At 46.3% G+C, this 19,577-nt stretch overlaps 1 protein-coding gene across 1 annotated transcript in view; it reads right to left on the bottom strand.

Annotated features, from left to right (window-relative positions):
• LOC100976543 (CEA cell adhesion molecule 6) overlaps positions 1 to 19,577 on the bottom strand; it is a 910,921-nt gene that overhangs the window by 122,242 nt on the left and 769,102 nt on the right. The window contains 1 exon segment of the mRNA XM_034946101.3: positions 9,805 to 9,814. Coding sequence (XP_034801992.2) covers positions 9,805 to 9,814 — 10 coding nt within the window.

Raw genomic sequence — 19,577 nt, 5'->3', positions numbered from 1 at the left:
AAATGGCAGCATCAATGAGAAGAATGAGAGTCAACCAAAGGGGGAGGCTCTTTATAAAACCATCAGATCTCATGAGAACTTACTATCATTAGACTAGCATGGGGGAACGACTCCCATGATTCAATTACCTCTCACCAGGTCCCTCCCACAACAGGTAGGGATTATGGGAATTACAATTCAAGATGAGATTTGGGTGGGGACACAGCCAAACCATATCACTGCCCATTCTATTCCACATGAGAAAGATGCAATGAGGGAGAAACATTTGTTGCAGGTGCCTGGACATTAGGGTTGTAGGCACATCTGTTGCTGCTCCCTGCAGGGCTGAGTGCTGCACCCAGGGTGTGGTCTCTGGGAGGCTGAGTGCCTGCTCCTGCCTCATGTGCATCTTTCTGCCCCTGACACTCAGGCGACTGTCTCTGCCTACAAAAGGTGGGAATTTTTCATGATTAATTTTTTACCCTCTTGCCTGACCCTGGAACCACACACATCACCCTGCCTGGAGCATGCCCTGAGCACAGCATCCTGCTCCTCCAGCCCCAGCTGAGCCCCTGGGAAGCGGAGCTGACCCAAGCCCCTGGGCTCCTCTACCAGCTCCTCCAAGCCAAGCCTTATCACCCCCATCTTGCTCATTCCTGCTTACATCACACCCACAGAGAAGACTGGCCCTACAGACCATCCCTGCCCTTCAGTCCAGCCAATCCAGTGTCCCTTCTGGGCACACACAGCACTCAGGTCCAGCCAATCCAGTGTCCCTTCTGGGCACACACAGCACTCAGAATCCCCAGTATAAGGGTCACCTGTGGGCTCAGGGGTGGGGGGATCCTGTAACTTGCATGAGTCAGAGCCCTCCTCACATCCCACATCTGAGCAGTCACCAGGGTCCTCTCTGCCCTGTCCTCATATCCAATGTCTCGATGACTCACTCAATGTCCTGGGTCACCCTTGTCATCTCTCCTGGACACAGCCACAGCTCCTGACAGGAAGAGTTGAGGTTCAGTCTCTCCAGGAGTCCCTCCCACTCTGACCACTTGAACCTGCTCATTCTCATCTGACCCTCCCCTCACCAGGGGTCTTGTGCTCTCGATCCCTGGATACCTGGGTCCTTGTCAGGCAAACATCATAACAATAACAACCACCTGAACCCTGAAACTGTCACCCAAGGCACATGTCTGATGACAGTCACCAGGTGAGACACCTGTGGCTTCACATACCTGAGGCTTCACTGTAAAGAGGCTTCCTCATCCCTTTCCTTTCATTCCTAGGGACAGTAAGCACCACAGGCTGCCTCGGACCACCAGCCCCTTCCCCCAGACACAGCATCAGATCTATACTGACCCTCTATATGGAGAGGCTTTGGGGAACAGCAGACACTAGGAAATCCCACTGACCCAGGTGTCACCCACAGCCCCACCCCTCCTCATATCAATGGCAGGGACAGACACACGTAACACACCTCTGCTCACCGCCCAGCCCCCAAGATCAATCACAGTCTGCTTCTCCCTTCACCCACTACTCCCCACATCTTCCCTCCCCAGCTGCAGCCTGGATGGCCTCCCTGCTGTTCTTGGTCCATGAAGGCAGGTTCCAACCTCTGTATCATTCCCTTCTCTTCCCTCCCCTTCCCTCTCCTCCCCTCCCCTCCCCTCCCCTCTCCTCCCCTCCCCTCCCCTCCCCTCTCCATCCCTTCCCAGGAGCCCACATCAGCCTGTCCACCTGCCTTACAGCCAAAGTCATCAGCCACTTGCTCCCTTCCACCTTCCCCAACCCTGTACATGGAGGTGACGGCCTCTCCTGGAACACCCACCACTCACTGTCAGCCTTCAGTGGTAATCACAGGTTCTACAGGGGTCACCTGTGGAACCAGAACTCTTGGAAGGACGAGCAGAGGGAGCTGCTCAGGACATCTTGGGGCTCCTGGCATCTGGTCCACCACAGGGACATAATCAATAGCACTTAGTGAAAGGGTAAGTGGTGGATGACTAAGTGTAAGTGAAGACGGTGTGTGGGCAGAGGTAGGCACAAGAACACGGGCACTTTCTACTTCAATCATTATTCCAAGAAAGGTGGGGATACTGGAGATGGACATTTTCATATATTCCTGATGGGACTGCAGTACTTACAACAACAACTTTGGCCCATGATTTTTTAGGTCTTGTGGAGGTTTTTGAGATGGAGTCTCGCTCTGTTGCCTAGGCAGGAGTACAGTGGCATGATCATAGCTCACTGCAGCCTTCAACTCCTAGCTTCAAGCAACCTCCTGCCTTGGCCTCCCAAACCTCTGGAATTGCAGGTTTGAACTCAGCCATCACACCCAGCCCTGGCCTCATTGTGTTCAGTGTGCATACGCTTTGACCACTATCCCACTTCTGAGAGTCCCACTGAGCGGTGAGCTCTGAGAAGGCAGGACTGTGCCTGCCCTGTCTCTGTTAAAGCCCTTGACCTGCCCACAGCCTGGCCAGGGCACTTTATAAGAGCTGAATGAATGAGTTCCTGGATTAATACTCCATGTGGGGAAAAGATATGTGTATGAGGATAGTCACTGCAGAATGTCTTGTCAACATGAAGAGTGGGACACAGCGTCAAATCCAATAGGCGAGTGGATAAAGCATCACAGTGTAGCCATGCAATAAAATAAATAAGGGGAAAGCAATGAAAAGGCAAAGAACATCAACAGATGCTTTTCAAAAGCTTGAACATATGGACCAACATGCATATGAAAAAATGCTCAACATCACTAATTATTAGAGAAATGCAAATCAAAACCACAGTAAGATACCGTTTCACACCAGAGTGGCTATTATTAAAAAGTCAAAAAATAACAGATGCTGCTGAGGTTGCAGAGAAAAAGGAATGTGCTGGGCATGGTGGCTCACACCTGTAATCCCAGCAATTTGGGAAGCCAAGGAGGGAGGTTCACTTGAGGCCAGGAGTTCAAGAGCAGCCTGCCCAACAGGATGAAACCTCGACTCTACTAAGAATACAAAAATTAGCCAGGCGTAGTGGTGCACGCCTGTAGTCCCAGCTACTTAGGAGGCTGAGGCACGAGAATCACTTGAACCCAGGAGGTGGAGGTTGCAGAGAGCTGAGGCTGTGCCACTACACTCCAGCCTGGGCAACAAAGCAAGACTGTCTAAAAAAGAAAAAAGAGAGAGAGAAAATGGAACGTTTATACACTGTTGGTGAGAATGTAAATTAGTTTAGCAATTGTGAAAAGCAGTATGGCAATTCCTCAAAGAGCTAAAAACAAAAGTACCATTTGACCCTGCAACCCCATTACTGGGTATACACCCAGAGGAATATAAATCATTCTACCATAAGGACACATGCACACAAATGTTCACTGCAGCACCATTCACAATAGCAAAGACATGGAATCAACATAAATGTCCATCAATGGAAGACTGGATAAAGAAAATGTGGTACGTACACACCATGGAATACTACACAGCTACAAAAAAGAATGAGGTCATTTCCTTTGCAGAAACATGGATGGAGCTGGAGGCCATTATCCTTAGCAAATTAACAGAGGAACAGAAAACCAAATATCACATGTTCTCATTTTTGCATTTTTAGTAGAGACGGGGTTTCACCATACTGGGCAGGCTGGTCTCGAACTCCTGACCTCGTGATCCACCACCCCCCCCCCACCCAGCCTCCCAAAGTGCTGGGATTACAGGCGTAAGCCACCATGCCCAGCCGCATGTTCTCACTTTTAAGTGGGACCTAAATGATTGGAACCCATGGACACAAAGAGAAGAACAAACGCTGGGGCCTACTTGAGGGTGGAGGGTGGGAGGAGGGAGAGGATCAGACAAAACACCTGTTGGGTACTAGGCTTAATACCTGGGTAACAAAATCATCTGTACACCAAACCCCTGTGACATGCAGTTTATGTATATAATAAACCTGTACATGTACCCCTGAACCTAAAATAAAACCTCTAAAACAGAAAAAGAAACACAATTGGAGCAAATCCACATGTGTTGAGAAAGGAAGTGTCCACCATACATGCTTCACTATAAAACAACATTACTAATTAATAATATAATTCATTAATGTTTGGCTGTATAAACAATGAGTGGGACAAATGAGAAAGTATTATTGAAAGATTCATACCAACTGCAAACAGTGGTTACATCCTGGAAATGGAATTGGAGTGGGGTGGGGTCAGGGATCTGACACATCATTTTACAAGTGCTTATATTGCTGGAATTTACAATAAGTGTGCTTTCCTATGTGACCGTTTTTTTGTTGTTGTTTTTTGTTTTTTTTTGAGATGGAGTCTCCCTCTGTTGCCCAGGCTGGAGTGCAGTGGTGTGATCTCAGCTCACTGCAAGCTCCACCTACCGAGTTCACGCCATTCTCCTGTCTCAGCCTCCTGAGTAGCTGGGACTACAGGCGCCTGCCACCATACCTGGCTAATTTTTTGTAATTTTAATAGAGATGGGGTTTCACCATGTTAACCAGGATGGTCTCAATCTCCTGACCTCATGATCCGCCCGCCTCGGCCTCCCAAAGTGCTGGGATTACAGGCGTGAGCCACTATGCCCAGCCACCTATATGATTTTCAAAATAACAGATGAAACCATTTCAAAAGACTCAAGAGGTGTGTGACATCCTCGGGCCCCAGAGCCCAGGCCTCCTCCAGCCCCAACACTGTTGAGTCCCCTCTGAGATGGCCCTTTGAGGTCTCCTCATCCCACCACTCAGGTACAGAGACACCGAGACTCCCAGGAGGGGATCCTTGCTGCAGATCCCACAGCAGACAGGGATAAAGTGAGGTTCTGTCCAGCCTGACACACATACTGAGTGAGCACACACACTGTAGGCTTGTCCTGGATAGTGGGACAGTCCCTGCTATACAAGCACCATTCAGTGGACACTGGGAGTGAACAGATGAGACCAAACCGCCCTGCAGGTCCTAAGACAGGGGCAGCACAGAGCCCTAGGGGACATGGGTCCCATCCAGCCCTGAGCCTCCCCCTCACCTCATGGCCTCTCCCTCTCCCTGCTCCTGACCCAGGAAGAGCTACATAATGTGGGGGATTCAGTGCAACCTGAAAATGCAGTATCCTTCTTCAAGACAGGATTAAGAGGGTTTCAACACAGCCACAGAAGGGCACTATATTAAGTGCAGGACCCTTCTAAGCACAGGCCCCCATGTGATAACACAGGTCACATGCCAAGAAGCTGGCCCCGTCCTACCCTCCTGCCTCAGGTCTAGATGCCCACATTTGGGAGTGACCTCAGGGACTAAGAAGACAAAAGTTAACAGAGCTCAAGAAGAGACACGGCTCTACTGCTTCCTATGCCCCTTACTCTGTTCAACTCTTCTGCAGACCCTCAGGGCAGACAGATCCTTAGATGATGTGACAGGGATGGGCCTGGCCTCCTCCCTGGCCAGGAGAACACTGCAGGCAAAGGCCTGTGGAGTGCTGAGGTGACCCAGCCCTGCACTGACTGTCCTGCAGGGGGAGGCTGTTGTCCATCTCTGCCCAGGGCTCTGCAGGTGGAGCACTAATTTGAACCCTGGTCAATGCCTGGTTCTGGACGCAACAGGGTAGTCTAAGCCCTGAGACCATCAAGATGCGGTTATTGTGCCTCTGTCCTGATGAAACCATCTGTGGCTTCCACCATCTGTGGGACACAACCCCCACCCCCCTGCAGGTGTCCCTTGATACTGCCTCATGCCATCCTACCTTGGGTGATAACTATTCCCTGAGTCCCCAGTATTCCCACTGGGCATATCCCAGAGGTCTGCATTCACAGACTTGATGCATGCCCGTGACAATGGTCGGATTTTAAAAGGAATTATAAGAAACGTGCACTGAGGCCGGGCGCAGTGGCTCACGCCTATAATCCCAGAACTTTGGGAGGTGGAGACAGGTGGATCACCTGAGTTCGAGACCACCCTGGCTAACATGGTGAAACCCCATCTCTACTAAAAATACAAAAATTAGCTGGGTGTGGTGGCACCCACCTGTAATCCCAGCTACTCAGGAGGCTGAGGCAGGAAAATCGCTGGAACCCAGGAGGCGGAGGTTGCAGGAGCCGAGATAGAACCACTGCACTCCAGCCTGGGCGACAGAGCGAGACTCCGTCTCGAAAAAGAAACACACACTGAAGTAAGAAAGTGGCAGGGCATCAGACTTTGAACATCTGAGTTTAGTGTAAGCTTGTTTTAAAACACCAGAGAGGCTGGGCGCGGTGGCTCACGCCTGTAATCCCAGCACTTTGGGAGGCCGAGGCGGGCGGATCACGAGGTCAGGAGATCGAGACCATGCTGGCTAACACGGTGAAACCCCGTCTCTACTAAAAATACAAAAAATTAGCCGGGTGAGGTGGCGGGCGCCTGTAGTCCCAGCTACTACTCGGGAGGCTGAGGCAGGAGAATGGCGTGAACCCCGGGGGGCGGAGCCTGCAGTGAGCCGAGATCATGCCACTACACTGCAACCTGGGCGACAGCGAGACTCCGTCTCAAAACACACACACACACACACACACACACACACACACACACACACACACACACCAGAGAAGAGCTAGAATCAAAAAACACTGCGAAAGAAAATATATGGAACATGACAGTGTTGAAATTTTGTCTAGACACATTAAAAACAAAGGATTTTTTTTTAAACAAACCAGTTTGGCATGACTTTTTCGTCTACAATTTCCTCACTGTCCACCAGAGGGCCCCAGCCTAGGGCCTTTCCAGGGGGCTGCTGACCTCCCCTCTGCGGGGCCCACAGGTCCCAGCGGAACTGTCTCTTTGAAAGTACATTTATTTCATGCATCTGCAGTTGTCTGGTCAGTCTCGTGTCTAAATCATTGGATCTCTGCACAGAATGTCATGAGGGGTCCGCACATGAGTTTGAGGACTATCTGCCCAGGGTGGGTATTTTATATGGTGGGGTTTTTTTCACCAAATACTTATTTAAAACTGTAATAAAATATACATATCAAAAATGTATGTTTTAACCATTTTAAACTGTACAATTAAATGGAATTTACTACAGAGCCCTGATGGAGGGCTCCTGTAGCCCCAGCTACTCAGGAGGCTGAGGAGGGAGGATTGCTTGAGGCCAGGAGTTGGAGTCTAGTCTGGGCAACATGGTGAGACCCTGTCTCTAAATACACAAGTGGAATTAACTATATTCACAATGTTAAACCACCATCACCACTAATTTTTCCAGAAAATTTTCATCACCCCAAACAGTCAGACAGTAGAATAGACACCTACACCATTTGTCCCCTCACCCCCACACCACTGGAACACTACATTTTAATCTGCACAGAGAAAAGCACTGTCACAAGAACCAAAAACCAGGGGAGCAATCACAGTACCTGGTTTTAACTTCATATCGCTGAAAGAGGCATTGGGCCAGGTGCAGTGGCTCATGCCTGTAATCCCAGCACTGTGGGAGGCCAAGGCAGGTGGATCACTTGAGGTCAGGAGCATGAGACCAGCTTGGGCTACATAGACCCCATCTCTACTAAAAATACAAAAATTAGGCCGGGCGCGGTGGCTCACACCTGTAATCCCAGCACTTTGGAAGGCTGAGGCGGGCGGATCACAAGGTCAGGAATTTGAGACCACCCTGGCCAACATGGTGAAACCCCATCTCTATTAAAAATACAAAAATTAGCCGGGCATGGTGGCACGTGCCTGTAGTCCCAGCTACTCGTGAGGCTGAGGCAGAAGAATCGCTTGAACCCAGGAGGCGGAGGTTGTAGTGAGCCGAGATTGCACCACTGCACTCCAGCCTGGGCAACAGAGTGAGACTCCGCCTCAAAAAAAAAAAAAAAAAATTAGCCAGGTGTGGTGGCGCACTTTCATAATCCCAGCTACTCGAGAGGCTGAGGCGTCAGAATCACTTGAACCCAGGAGGCAGAGGCTGCAGTAAGCTGAGATTGCACCACTACACTCCAGCCTGGGTGACAGAGCAAGGCTCTGTCTTACAAAAAGAAAGAAAAAAGGCACTGAAGAGGGCCGGAGAGAGGCCACACCACCCCTCACCCATCCCCCACCAACCCGCAGCAGCCCTGCAACATGGAGAGAGAATCTGCACTTTGGGAAGGGTGAGTGCGGCCACTGGAGGACCTTACATTGAATTCAGTGCTGCCCCATCACAGCAAAGAATAAAGCCATGCTGGGCTCAGCCAGTGCCCACACACAGAGGCAGTATTTGGACCAGCCCTAGCCAGACAGGTATCACCCATCCCAGCAGTCGGAACTTCAGTTTTTCAGCAAGCCTCCCCACGGTGGGCTGATGTGCTCTGGAGTCCTAGGTAAACTTAAAAGGCAACTCCTAGTTAGGCTGGGCTTAAAGCCAGTGGACTAGCGTGGCGTGTAACCAAGGGAGACACCAGCTGGCATGGCTAAGGGAATGCTTTCCCCACCCCTCCCCCAACCCCAGGCAATGCAGTTAGAGGCAACGAAAGTGACTCCCTCCTTCTGCTTAAGGAGAGAAGAGAGAAGAGTAAAGAGGATTTTGTCTTGCATCTTGGATACCAGCTCAGCCACAGCAGGACAGGGAACTGGGCAGAGTCATGAGGCCCTTATTCTAGGCCCTAGCTCCCAGATGACATCTCTAGACACACCGTGAGCCAAAAGGGAGCCCACTGCCTTGAAGGAAAGGACCCAATCCTGGCAGAACTCATCACCTGCTGACTAAAGAGCCCCTGGGCCCTGAATAACCAGTAGTGATACCCAGGTAATATGCAGTGGGCCTTGGGCTCTGAGACATGCTGGCTTCAGGGGTGACCCAGTGCATTCCCAGCTGTGGTAGCCATGGGGAGAGACTCCTTCTACTTGAGAAAAATAGAGGAAAAAGTAAAGGGGACTTTGTCTTGTGCCTCAGGTACCAGCTCAGCCACAGTGGGATAGAGTAACAAGCAGTCTCTTGGGGTCCCCGAGTCCAGGCCTATGTTCCTGGAGAACATTTCTGGACCTTCCCTGGGCCAGAGGGGAGCCCACTGCCCTGAAGAGTGAGTCCCAGGCCTGGCAGCATTCACCACAAGCTGATGGAAGAACCCCTGGGCTTTAAGTGAACATCAGCAGAGGATGGGTGGAATCCCCTGTGGAACAGTGGTGGTGCTGGAGAAAGGGGAAGGAAGAGCAGGAAGGACTTTGCATTGTTTGAGTGCCAGATTAGCCACAGTTTGTTTATTCATTTGTTTGTTGCAATGGAGTCTCATTCTTGTCGCCCAGGCTGGAGTGCAATGGCATGATCTCTGATCACTGCAACCACTGCCTCCCAGGTTCAAGCGATTCTCCTGCCTCAGCTTCCTGAGTAGCTGGGATTACAGGCACCCACAACCATGCCTGGCTAATCAGCCACAGTTTTTGACTCCAATCCCTGCCTCCCAGACAGCATTTCTAGACACATCTGAGGCTTGGGAGACCTCACCACCCTGAAGGGAAGGGCCTTGGGCAAGACCCAGTGCGGTGCTTAGGTCTGACCCAGCACAATCCCAGTGGTGGTGGCCACAGGGTGCTTGCATCACCACACTCCCAGTTCCAGGTGGCTCTGCACAAACGGAGAGATTCCATTTGTTTGAAACAAATTAAGGGAAAAGAACAAGAGTCTCTACCTGGTAATCCAGATAATTCTTCCAGCTCTTATCCAAGATCGCCAAGGCAGTACCTATGTAAGTCTGCAAAAACCACAGCATTCTTGGGCTTGGGACCCAAGTGCCTTCAAATACCTGGAAAGCCTTCCCAAGAAAGACAGGCATAAACAAGCCCAGACTATGACATGAAGACTACAATAAATACCTAACTTTTCAGTGACCAGACACCAACAAACACCTATAAGCATCAACACCATCCATGAAAACATGACCTCACTAAACAAGCTAAATAAGACACCAGGAACCAATCCTGGAGAAAGAGAAATATGTGACCTTTCAGACAGAGAATTCAAAATAATTGTTTTGAGGAAACTCAAATTCAAGACGACACAGAGAAGGAATTCAGAATCCTATCAGATAAATTTAACAAAGAGGCTGGGCACAGTGGCTCGTGCCTGTAATCCTAACACTTTGGGAGACAGAGGCCAGAGGATCACTTCAACTCAGGAGTTTGAGACCAGCCTGGGCAACAGAGTGAGACCTTGTCTCTATAAAATAAATAAAATTAAAATGTTAACAAAGAGATTAAAATAATTAAAAAGATTCAAGCAGAAATTCTAGAGTTGAAAAATGCAATTGACATGTTGAAGAATGCAACAGAGTCTCTTAATAGCAGAATTGATCAAGCAGAACAATTTGTGAGCTTGAAGACAGGCTATCTGAAAACACAGAGGAGACAAAAAAAAAAAGAAGCATATCTATAAGATCTAGAAAATAGGCTCAAAATGGCAAATCTAAGAGTTATTGGCCTTAGGCCAGGCACGGTGGCTCACGCCTGTAATCCCAGCACTTTGGAAGGCCTAGGCGGGTGGATCACGAGGTCAGGAGATCGAGACCATCCTGGCTAATACGGTGAAACCCCGTCTCTATTAAAAAATACAAAAAAATTAGCCAGGCGTGGTGGCAGGTGCCTGTAGTCCCAGCTACTCAGGAGGCTGAGGCAGGAGAATGGCGTGAACCTGGGAGGCGGAGCTTGCAGTGAGCTGAGACTGTGCCACTGCACTCCAGCCTGGTGACAGAGCAAGACTCCATCTCCAGGAAAAAAAAAAAAAAAAAGGTTATTGGCCTTAAAGAGGAGGTAGAGAAAAAGATAGGCACATAAGGTTTATTCAAAGGAATAATATAAGAGAACTTCCCAACCCTAGAGAAAGATATCAACATTCAAATACAAGAAGGTTATAGAACACCAAGCAGATTTAACACAAAGAAGACTACCTCAAGGCGTTTAACAATCAAACTCCCTAAGATCAAAGATCAAAGGATCCTAAAAGCAGCAAGAGAAAAGAAACAACATACAATGGAGCTCCAATACATCTGGCAGCAGACTTTTCAGTGGAAACCTTACAGGCCAAGAGAGAGTGTATGGCATATTTAAAGTGCTGAAGGAAAACAACTTTTACCCTAGAATAGTATATCAGGCAAAAATATCCTTCAAACACGAAGGAGAAATAAAGACCTTCCCAAACAAAAGCTGAGGAATTTCATCAACACCAGACCTGTCCTATGAGAAATGCTAAATTTAATCCTTTAATCTGAAAGGAAAGGATGTTAATGATGAAGAAGAAATCACGTAAAGGTACAAAACTCACTGGTAATAGTTAAGCACACAGAATAGTATAACACTGTAATTGTGGTGTATAAACTTCTCTTATGTAGAAAGACTAAATGATGAACCAATCAAAAATCACGACTACATTAACTTTTCAGGACACAGACAGTACAATACGACATAAACAGAAACAACAAAACATTAAAAAGTGGGGTGACGAAGTTGAAGTGTAGAGCTTTTATTAGTTTTCTTTTTGCATGTTTGTTTGTTTATGTAATCAGTGTTAAGTTGTCATCAGTTTAAAATAATGGTTTTAAGATAGTATTTGCAAGCCTCATAGTAACCACAAATCAAAAACCATACAACAGACGCACAAAAAATAAAAAGCTAGAAATTAAAGTATACCACCAGAGGAAATCATCTTCACTAAAAGGAAGACAGGAAGGAAGGAAAGAAGAAAGAGAAGACTGCAATAAATAAAAACAGAAAAACAAATAACAAAATGACAGGAGTAAGTCCCTACTTATCAGTAATAACATTGAATGTAAATGGACTAAATTCTCCAAAAAAAGATACAGTATGGCTGAACGGCTGAAAAATAAGACCCAGTTATCTGTTGCCTGCAAGAAACACAGTTCAACCATAAAGATACACATAGACTGAAATTAAAGGGATGGAAAAAGATATTCCATGCCAACGGAAACCAATAAAAGAGTAGGAGTAGCTATACTTATATCAGACAAAATAGATTGAAAGACAAAAACTGTTAGAAGGGACAAAGGAGGTCATTATACAATGATAAAAGGGTCAATTCAGCAAGAGGATATAACAATTGTAAACATATATGCACCCAAAACTGGAGCACCCAAATATATAAATCAAATATTAGAGAAATAGACCCCAATACCATAATAGCTGGAGACTTCAACGCCTCACTTTCAGCATTAGACAGATCTCCCAGACAGAAAATCAACAAAGAAACATCAGACTTAATCTGAACTATAGAACAAATGGAACTATAGAACATTTCATTCAATGGCTGCAAAATACACATTCTTCTCCTCAGTACATGGATCATTCTCAAAAATAGGCTATATATTAGGTCACAAAACAAGTCTTAAAACATTCAAAAAAATTGAAGTAATATCAAGTATCTTCCCTGACTACAATGGAATAAAACTAGAAATCAAAAACAAGAGGTATTTTGGAAACTATATAAACACATGGAAATTAAACGATATACTCCTAAACGGCCAGTGGGTCAACAAAGAAATTAAGAAGGAAATTGGAAAATTTCTCAAAACAAATGATAATGAAAACACAACATACCAAAACCTGTGGGATACAATGAAAGCAGTACCAAGATGGAAATTTATAGCTCTAAGTGCCTACATCAAAAAAGAAAGAGAAGAACTTCAAATAAATAACCTAAAACCTAACGATGCATCTTAAAGAACTAGAAATGCTAATAACGAGAATATATAAGGAGCTCAAACAACTCTATGGAAAAAAATCTAATAATCCAATTAAAAGAAGGGCAAAATATCTGAACAGACTTTCTCAAAAGAAAACATACGAATAACACACAGGCATATGAAAAGGTGCTGAACATCATTGATCATCAGAGAAATGCAAATCAAAACTACAATGAGATATTATCTTGCCCCAGTTAAAATGGCTTTTATTCAAAAGACAGGCAATTAAAAATGCTAGCAAGGATATGGAGTAAAGGGAACCCTTGTACACTGTTGGTGGGAATGTAAATTAGTACAACCACAATGAAGAACTGTTTGGAGATTCCTCATAAAACTAAAAATAGAACTACCATACAATCCAGCAATCCTACTGCTGGGTATATACCCAAAAGAAAGAAAATCAGTATATCAAAGAGATATCTGCACTCCCATGTTTGTTGCAGAGCTGTTCACAACAGCCAAGATTTGGACGTAACCTAAGTGTCCATCAACAGATGAATGAATGAAGAAAAGGTGGCACTTATACACAATAGAGTATTATTCAGCCATTAAAAAATGAGATTCTATCATTTGCAACGATATGGATGGAGCTAAGGGTCATCATATTAAGTGAAATAAACCAGGAACAGGAAGAAAAACATCACATGTTCTCACTTATTTGTGGGATCTAAAAATCAAAACAATTGAACTCATGGAGATAAAGAAGAGAAGGATGGTTCCCAGAAACTAGGAAGGGTAGTGGCGGGACAGGGGAGAGGTGGGTATATAGTTAATGGATATAAAAAAATAGAAAGAATGAATAAGACCTACTATTCAATAGCACAAGGGGATTATAGTCAACAATAATTTAATTATACATTTTAAAGTAACTAAAAGAATGCAATTGGATTGTTTGTAACACAAAGGATAAATGCTTGAGGGGATGGATACCCAATTTTCCATGATATGATTATTATACAGTGCATGCCTGTACTAAAATGTCTCATGTACCTCATATATATATATATACACCTACTATGTAACCACAAAAATTAAAGATTAAAAAAAAATAATTCCCCATTGCTCCCTGCCCCCAGATCTTGATAATCTCTAATCTACTTTGTCTCTGAATTTACTTATTCTTGATTTTTCATATAAATGGCATCATACACATATGTCGCTTTGTTTCTGGCTTATTTCACTTAGCATAATGTTTCCAAGGTCCATCTATTTTGCAGCATATGTCAGAGCTTCACTCCATTTTAAGGCTGATTGACATTCTGTTGTATGTATCACCATATTTGTTTATCCATTCATGTGTTGATGGACACTTGGGTTGTTTCTACACTTTACCTATTGTGAATAATGCTGCAGTGAACATTCCCATGCAAATATCTGTTTGAGTCCCTGTTTTCAATTCTTTAGACATATACCTAACAATGAAATTGCTATTTCATATGATAATTCTGTGATCAGCTTTTTGAGGAAAAGCCAAACCGTTTCCCACAGTGACTGTGCCATTTTATATTCCCACCAGCAATGTATGAGGATTCCAACTTCTCCATATATTGCCAACATTTCTTATTTAACATTTTAAATGAATTGTAGCAATTGTTATAGGTGTGATGTGGTGTCTTACTGTGGTTTTGATTTGCATTTCACTAGTGACTATTGATGCTAAGTGTCTTTTCATGTGCTTATTGACTATTTGTATATCATTTAGACAAATATCCATCTGAGTCCTTTGCCCATTTTTGTTGTTGTTGTTGAGATCGAGTCTCACTCTGTTGCCCAGGCTGGAGTGCAGTGGCACAATCTTGGCTCACTGCAAGCTCCGCCTCCTGGGTTCACCCCATTCTCCTGCCTCAGCCTCCCAAATAGCTGGGACTACAGGCGCCTGCCACCACGCCCGGCTAATTTTTTGTATTTTTAGTAGAGACAGGGTTTCACCGTGTAAGCCAGGATGGTCTTGAACTCCTGACCTCGTGATCTGCCCGCCTCAGCCTCCCAAAGTGCTGGGATTACAGGCGTGAGCCACCGCGCCCAGCCCCTTTGCCCATTTTTAATCAGGTTTTTGGGTTTTTGTTATTATTGAGTTGTAGCAGTTCTTTATATTTTCTGGACATAAAACCTTATTCATATAATGGTCTGCAAATTTTTTCTCCCATTCAGTGGGTGATCTTTTCACTTTCTTGATAATGTCCTTTGATGCACGAAAGGCTTTCATCTTGATAAAGTCCAGTTTATTTTTCCTTTTGTTGTTCATGTTTTTGTGTCATATCTAAAAAGTCCATTGCCACATCTGAGGTGATAAAGACTTATCCTTATGTTTTCTTCTGAGAGTTTCTTATGATTTTAGCTCTTATACTTAACTCATTGATCTGTTTTAATTTTTGAATATGGTGAGAAATAGAGTTCCAAAATTTCATTTCTTTGCAGGTGGTTATCCAGTTGTCCCAGCATCATTATTTGAAAAGATTATTCTTCCCCCATTCAATTAACTTGGCACCTGTATTAGTCGGGGTCCTCAGAGAGACAGAGAAAACAGGATAAAGATATAGTTGTAGATATAGAAATAGATCTAAATATATGAGGGGATGTGTTAGAGGAATTGGCTTGTGTGAATACGGAGGCTGAGAAGTCCCATGATTAGCCAGTTACATGCTGGAAAACCAGGGAAGCTGGCAGCATGGCTCAGTTCTGACCAAAGAAGCCATGGTGTACCCTCAGTCCGTGGCCAAAGGCCAAACAACCTGGAGTTCTAATGTCCAAAGACAAAAGGAAAAGGGTGTCCCAGCTCCAGGAGAGAGAGAGAGAGAATTCACCATCCCTCTGCCTTTGTGCTCTATCCAGGCCCTCAGCCAAGTGGATGGTGCCCACCCACAGTGAGTGAGGGCAGGTCTTCCTTACTGAGTTCACTGACTCCAATGCCAGTCTCTTCGGGAAACACCCTGACAGTCATACCCAGATACAAGGCTTTACCAGCTATGAGGGTGTCTCTTAATCCAGGCAAATTGACACCTAAAAAACCACAGCACCCTTGTCAAAGATCAACTGACTGTAAATGTGAGGGTTTACTTCCAGACTGTCAAATCTAATCCACTGGTGTAAGTGTATCTTTATGCCAGTTCCACACTCTTCAGATTACAGTAACTTTGTAGTAAATTTTCTTTTTTAAAAATATGTGCATAATCATAGGGTACAAGTCCAATTTTGCTATTCTGATATATTGCACTGTGGTAAAGTCAAGGCCTTCAGTGCATTCGTCACTGGAGCAAGGCACACTGTACCCACCATATAGTAAGTTTTCGGATAAGGAAATGTGAGTCCTGGCCGGGCGCGGTGGCTCACGCCTGTAATCCCAGAACTTTGGGAGGCTGAGGCAGGCAGATCACCTGAGGTCGGGAGTTCGAGATCAGCCTGACTAACATGAAGAAACCCCGTCTCTACTAAAAATACAAAAAATTAGCCGGGCGTGTTGGTGCATGCCTGTAATTCCAGCTACTCGGGAGCTGAGGCAGGAGAACCGCTTGAACCCGGGAGGCAGAGGTTGAGGTGAGCTGAGATCGTGCCATTGCACTCCAGCCTGGGCAACAAGAGTGAAACTCCATCTCAAAAAAAAAAAAGAAGAAAGAAAGAAATGTGAGTCCTCCAGTTTTCTTTTTCAAGACTGTTTCAGCTATTCTATCTGTCTTTATTTTTTGTTAATGTATTTCAATAGTTCTTAATGGGGACCATTCCCTGACCTGCTTCCAGGGAAATCTGGCAATCTGGAGACCTTTTTAGGAACTTGAACTAAGTAGAAAAAATATTTTTTTTTCTTTTTTTTAAGACAGAGTTTCGCTCTAGTCACCCAGGCTGGAATGCAATGGCGCAGTCTTGGTTCACTGCAACCTCTGCCTCCTGGGTTCAAGCGATTCTCCTGCCTCAGCCTCCAGAGTATATGGGATTACAGGTGTCCACCACCACGCCCAGCTAATCTTTGTATTTTTAGTAGAGACGGGGTTTCACCATGTTGGCCAAGCTGGTCTTGAACTCCTGACCTCAGGTGATCCACCCACCTCAGCCTCCCAAAGTGCTGGGATTACAGGCATGAGCCACCGCGCCCAGTCAATATCCTCATTTTATTTGCTGAGTTGCTATGTTAAAGTGTGAGTTGCCTGCCATGAATGAATGAAGAGACACTTAAAGCACTTGCCTGCATGACGATGTGCACCACCTTCTCTCTCCCCCTGTCCTGTGCCCTCAGGCCCTCTTCACCCAGGCCCAGGTGGCCCCATCCAGTGGCCTCTACAAATGGATTCCTCCTCAAGCTGGCCCACAGACCTTCCTTCCAGCAAGTGACTCACCTGCAACCTCCTCCACACACCTGAGCCAGCGGTTCTCAGTTCTTCTCTGAGGTCCCCCAGGAAGGGTGATGATCTCATGTAGGTTCACTCGCATTAGGTGACACATTCTCACAAACAAACTGGTCTGTGCACTAAAGCACACAGCCACAACTCCTGAGGATGTTTTGCCATTGCCAAGTGTTGTTTGTCATGAGATGAGAGGTAAGAAAACAACATTTCACATCATGATTTAGCTCTAAATGACTCTTTTAATTGTATTTTTTAATTGACACCTAATAATTGTACATATTTATGGGTCCATAGCGATGTGATACATATAAGGTACAGTGATAAGGTCAGGGTGATTAGCATATCCACCATCTCAAACATTTAGCATTTCTTTGTGTTAGGAACATTCAATATCCCCTTTCTAGCTACTTGGAACTATATATTATTGTTAACTATAGTCAGGCCGGTTGCGGTGGGTCACACCTATAATCTTAGCACTTTGGAAGGCCGAGACGGGAGGATTGCTTGAGCCCAGGAGTTCGAGACCAGCCTGACCAACATAATAAGATCGTCTCTACAAAAAAATCAAAACACTTGGCTGGGCATGGTGGCTGTAATCCTAGCACTCTGGGAGGCGTAGGCGGAGGATCACTTGAGCTTAGGAGTTCAAGGCCAGCCTGGGCAACATAGTGATACCCTGTCTCTTTATTTAAAAAAAAAATTGAAAAATAAAACAAAAAATTAGCCAGGCGTGGTGGCGTGCACCTATAGTTCCAGCTACATGGGAGACTGAGGCAGGAAGATCACCTGATCACAGGAGGTTGAGGCTGCAGTGTACTCCAGACCCTGTCTCAAAAAAAAAAAAAAAAATCTGTAGTCATCCTACAGTGGTATAGAACATTAGAACTTATTCCTCCTCCTATCTAGCTGTATTTTATTTTTTTTTTAAGATGGAGTCTCACTCTGTCGCCACACTGAAGTGCAATGGTGCAATCTTGGCTCATTGCAACCTCTGCCTCCCGGGTTCCAGTGATTCTCCTGCCTCAGCCTCCAAGTAGCTGGGACTACAGGCGCCCACCACCACACCTGGCTAATTTTTTGTATTTTTAGTAGAGACGGGGTTTCACCATGTTGGCCAGGATGGTCTCAATCTCTTGACCTCATGATCCACCCGCCTCGGCCTCCCAAAGTGCTGGGATTACAGGCATGAGCCACTGTGCCCGGCCTATCTAGCTGTAATTTTATATCCTTTAACACATCTTTCCCTGTCCCTCCCTTCCTCTACCCTTCCCAGCCTCTGGTATGCTCTGTTCTACTTTTTCCTTCCATGAGATCAACTGTTTTTAGGTTCCACATATTAGTAAGAACATGTGATGTTTAACTTTCTGTTCCTAGCCCACTTCCATTCATGTTGCCACACGTGACAGGATTTCATTCTCAAGCCCCCAAAGGCACCTCACTGGGCCTTTGTTTTTTTGTTTTGTTTTGTGTTTTGTTTTGTTTTTGCTTTTGTTTTTCAAACCTCTGGGACAGATGGCTCCTTCTAAGGCAGCCCATCCCCCTGGTGGACAGTTCTCTCCAATCTTGACAGAAGTCCTCTGGACAACTCACGTCCTCTCCCTGGGCTCATCCTGCACCGCATGGAGCTGGGCAGCCTGGGGACCCGCAGTGAACAGGACCTGGGGTGACTTGACCTTGAAGCCTGGAGGTCAGAGCCCACATCTGCCCAGGGGTCAGGGCCAGCTCACATCATGTAGACCCTGGTCAGCATCCCTGGGGCAGCCCTTGACAAGGCTGCAGGTCTTGTCTTGCCCTCCAGGGGGAGACACTGCACACAGACAACACTCAGGAAACATTCCCCTGGTCATGAACCTGGCTTTGCTAAGGAGGTGAAGGTAGAGCCCACTTTCCATCCCTTGCTCCAAAACACCCTTCCAGGCCCTCCCATGTACCTGCTCTGTCCCTTCCTGGGTCCTCTGAGGACCCTGTTCTGTGAGGGGTCCCTGTGCAGCTCCCCATTCCCTCCTGGCACCACCTGTGGGGAAGGTGCGGTGACCACAGGACAATCAGCCTCGCAGAGGACAGAGACCACCCAGGATGGTCAGGGAGAACATGGACAGGCCTTGAGCCTCAGCTCAAGGGAGGGAGGGTCCCCCTGAAGCCTTCCCCAAGGACAGTAAAGCCCAGAGCCACCCACCTCCCTCTATCACAGTCCTCTCTTCCCAGGACACACAGGACACCTCCCCCTCCATATCCGGGAGCTGCAGCTCCACCTGAGACCCCTGGACTTGGGTCTCTGTCCCTGGGTTAGAGGCCAGGCTGGTGACACTAGAGACAGAGGGCTGGTCCCTCCCCAGTCATCCCCCAGTGAGCCCCTTTCCATCCCCCAGAGCCACCTCTATCACCTTCCTGCTGGGTGTCTTCCTACCTTCCCAGCACACTGAAGAGCATGGGGAGACCTGGCAGCTCACTGTGTTGCAAAGAAAATAATTACCACATTTGGATATGCCAGGGTTCTCTGTGTGCTGCTGACAGACCCATAGCCAGGACACAATAGAGGTCAGTGCTGGAGATGGGGGATCCTCCTCCCCTGATGGGGAC

The sequence above is a fragment of the Pan paniscus genome, chromosome 20, assembly GCF_029289425.2.
Source record: "Pan paniscus chromosome 20, NHGRI_mPanPan1-v2.0_pri, whole genome shotgun sequence".
Lineage (NCBI taxonomy): Eukaryota > Metazoa > Chordata > Mammalia > Primates > Hominidae > Pan > Pan paniscus.
Note: the sequence above shows the minus strand (reverse complement) of the source record. Positions and strands in the feature narration are given on the sequence as shown.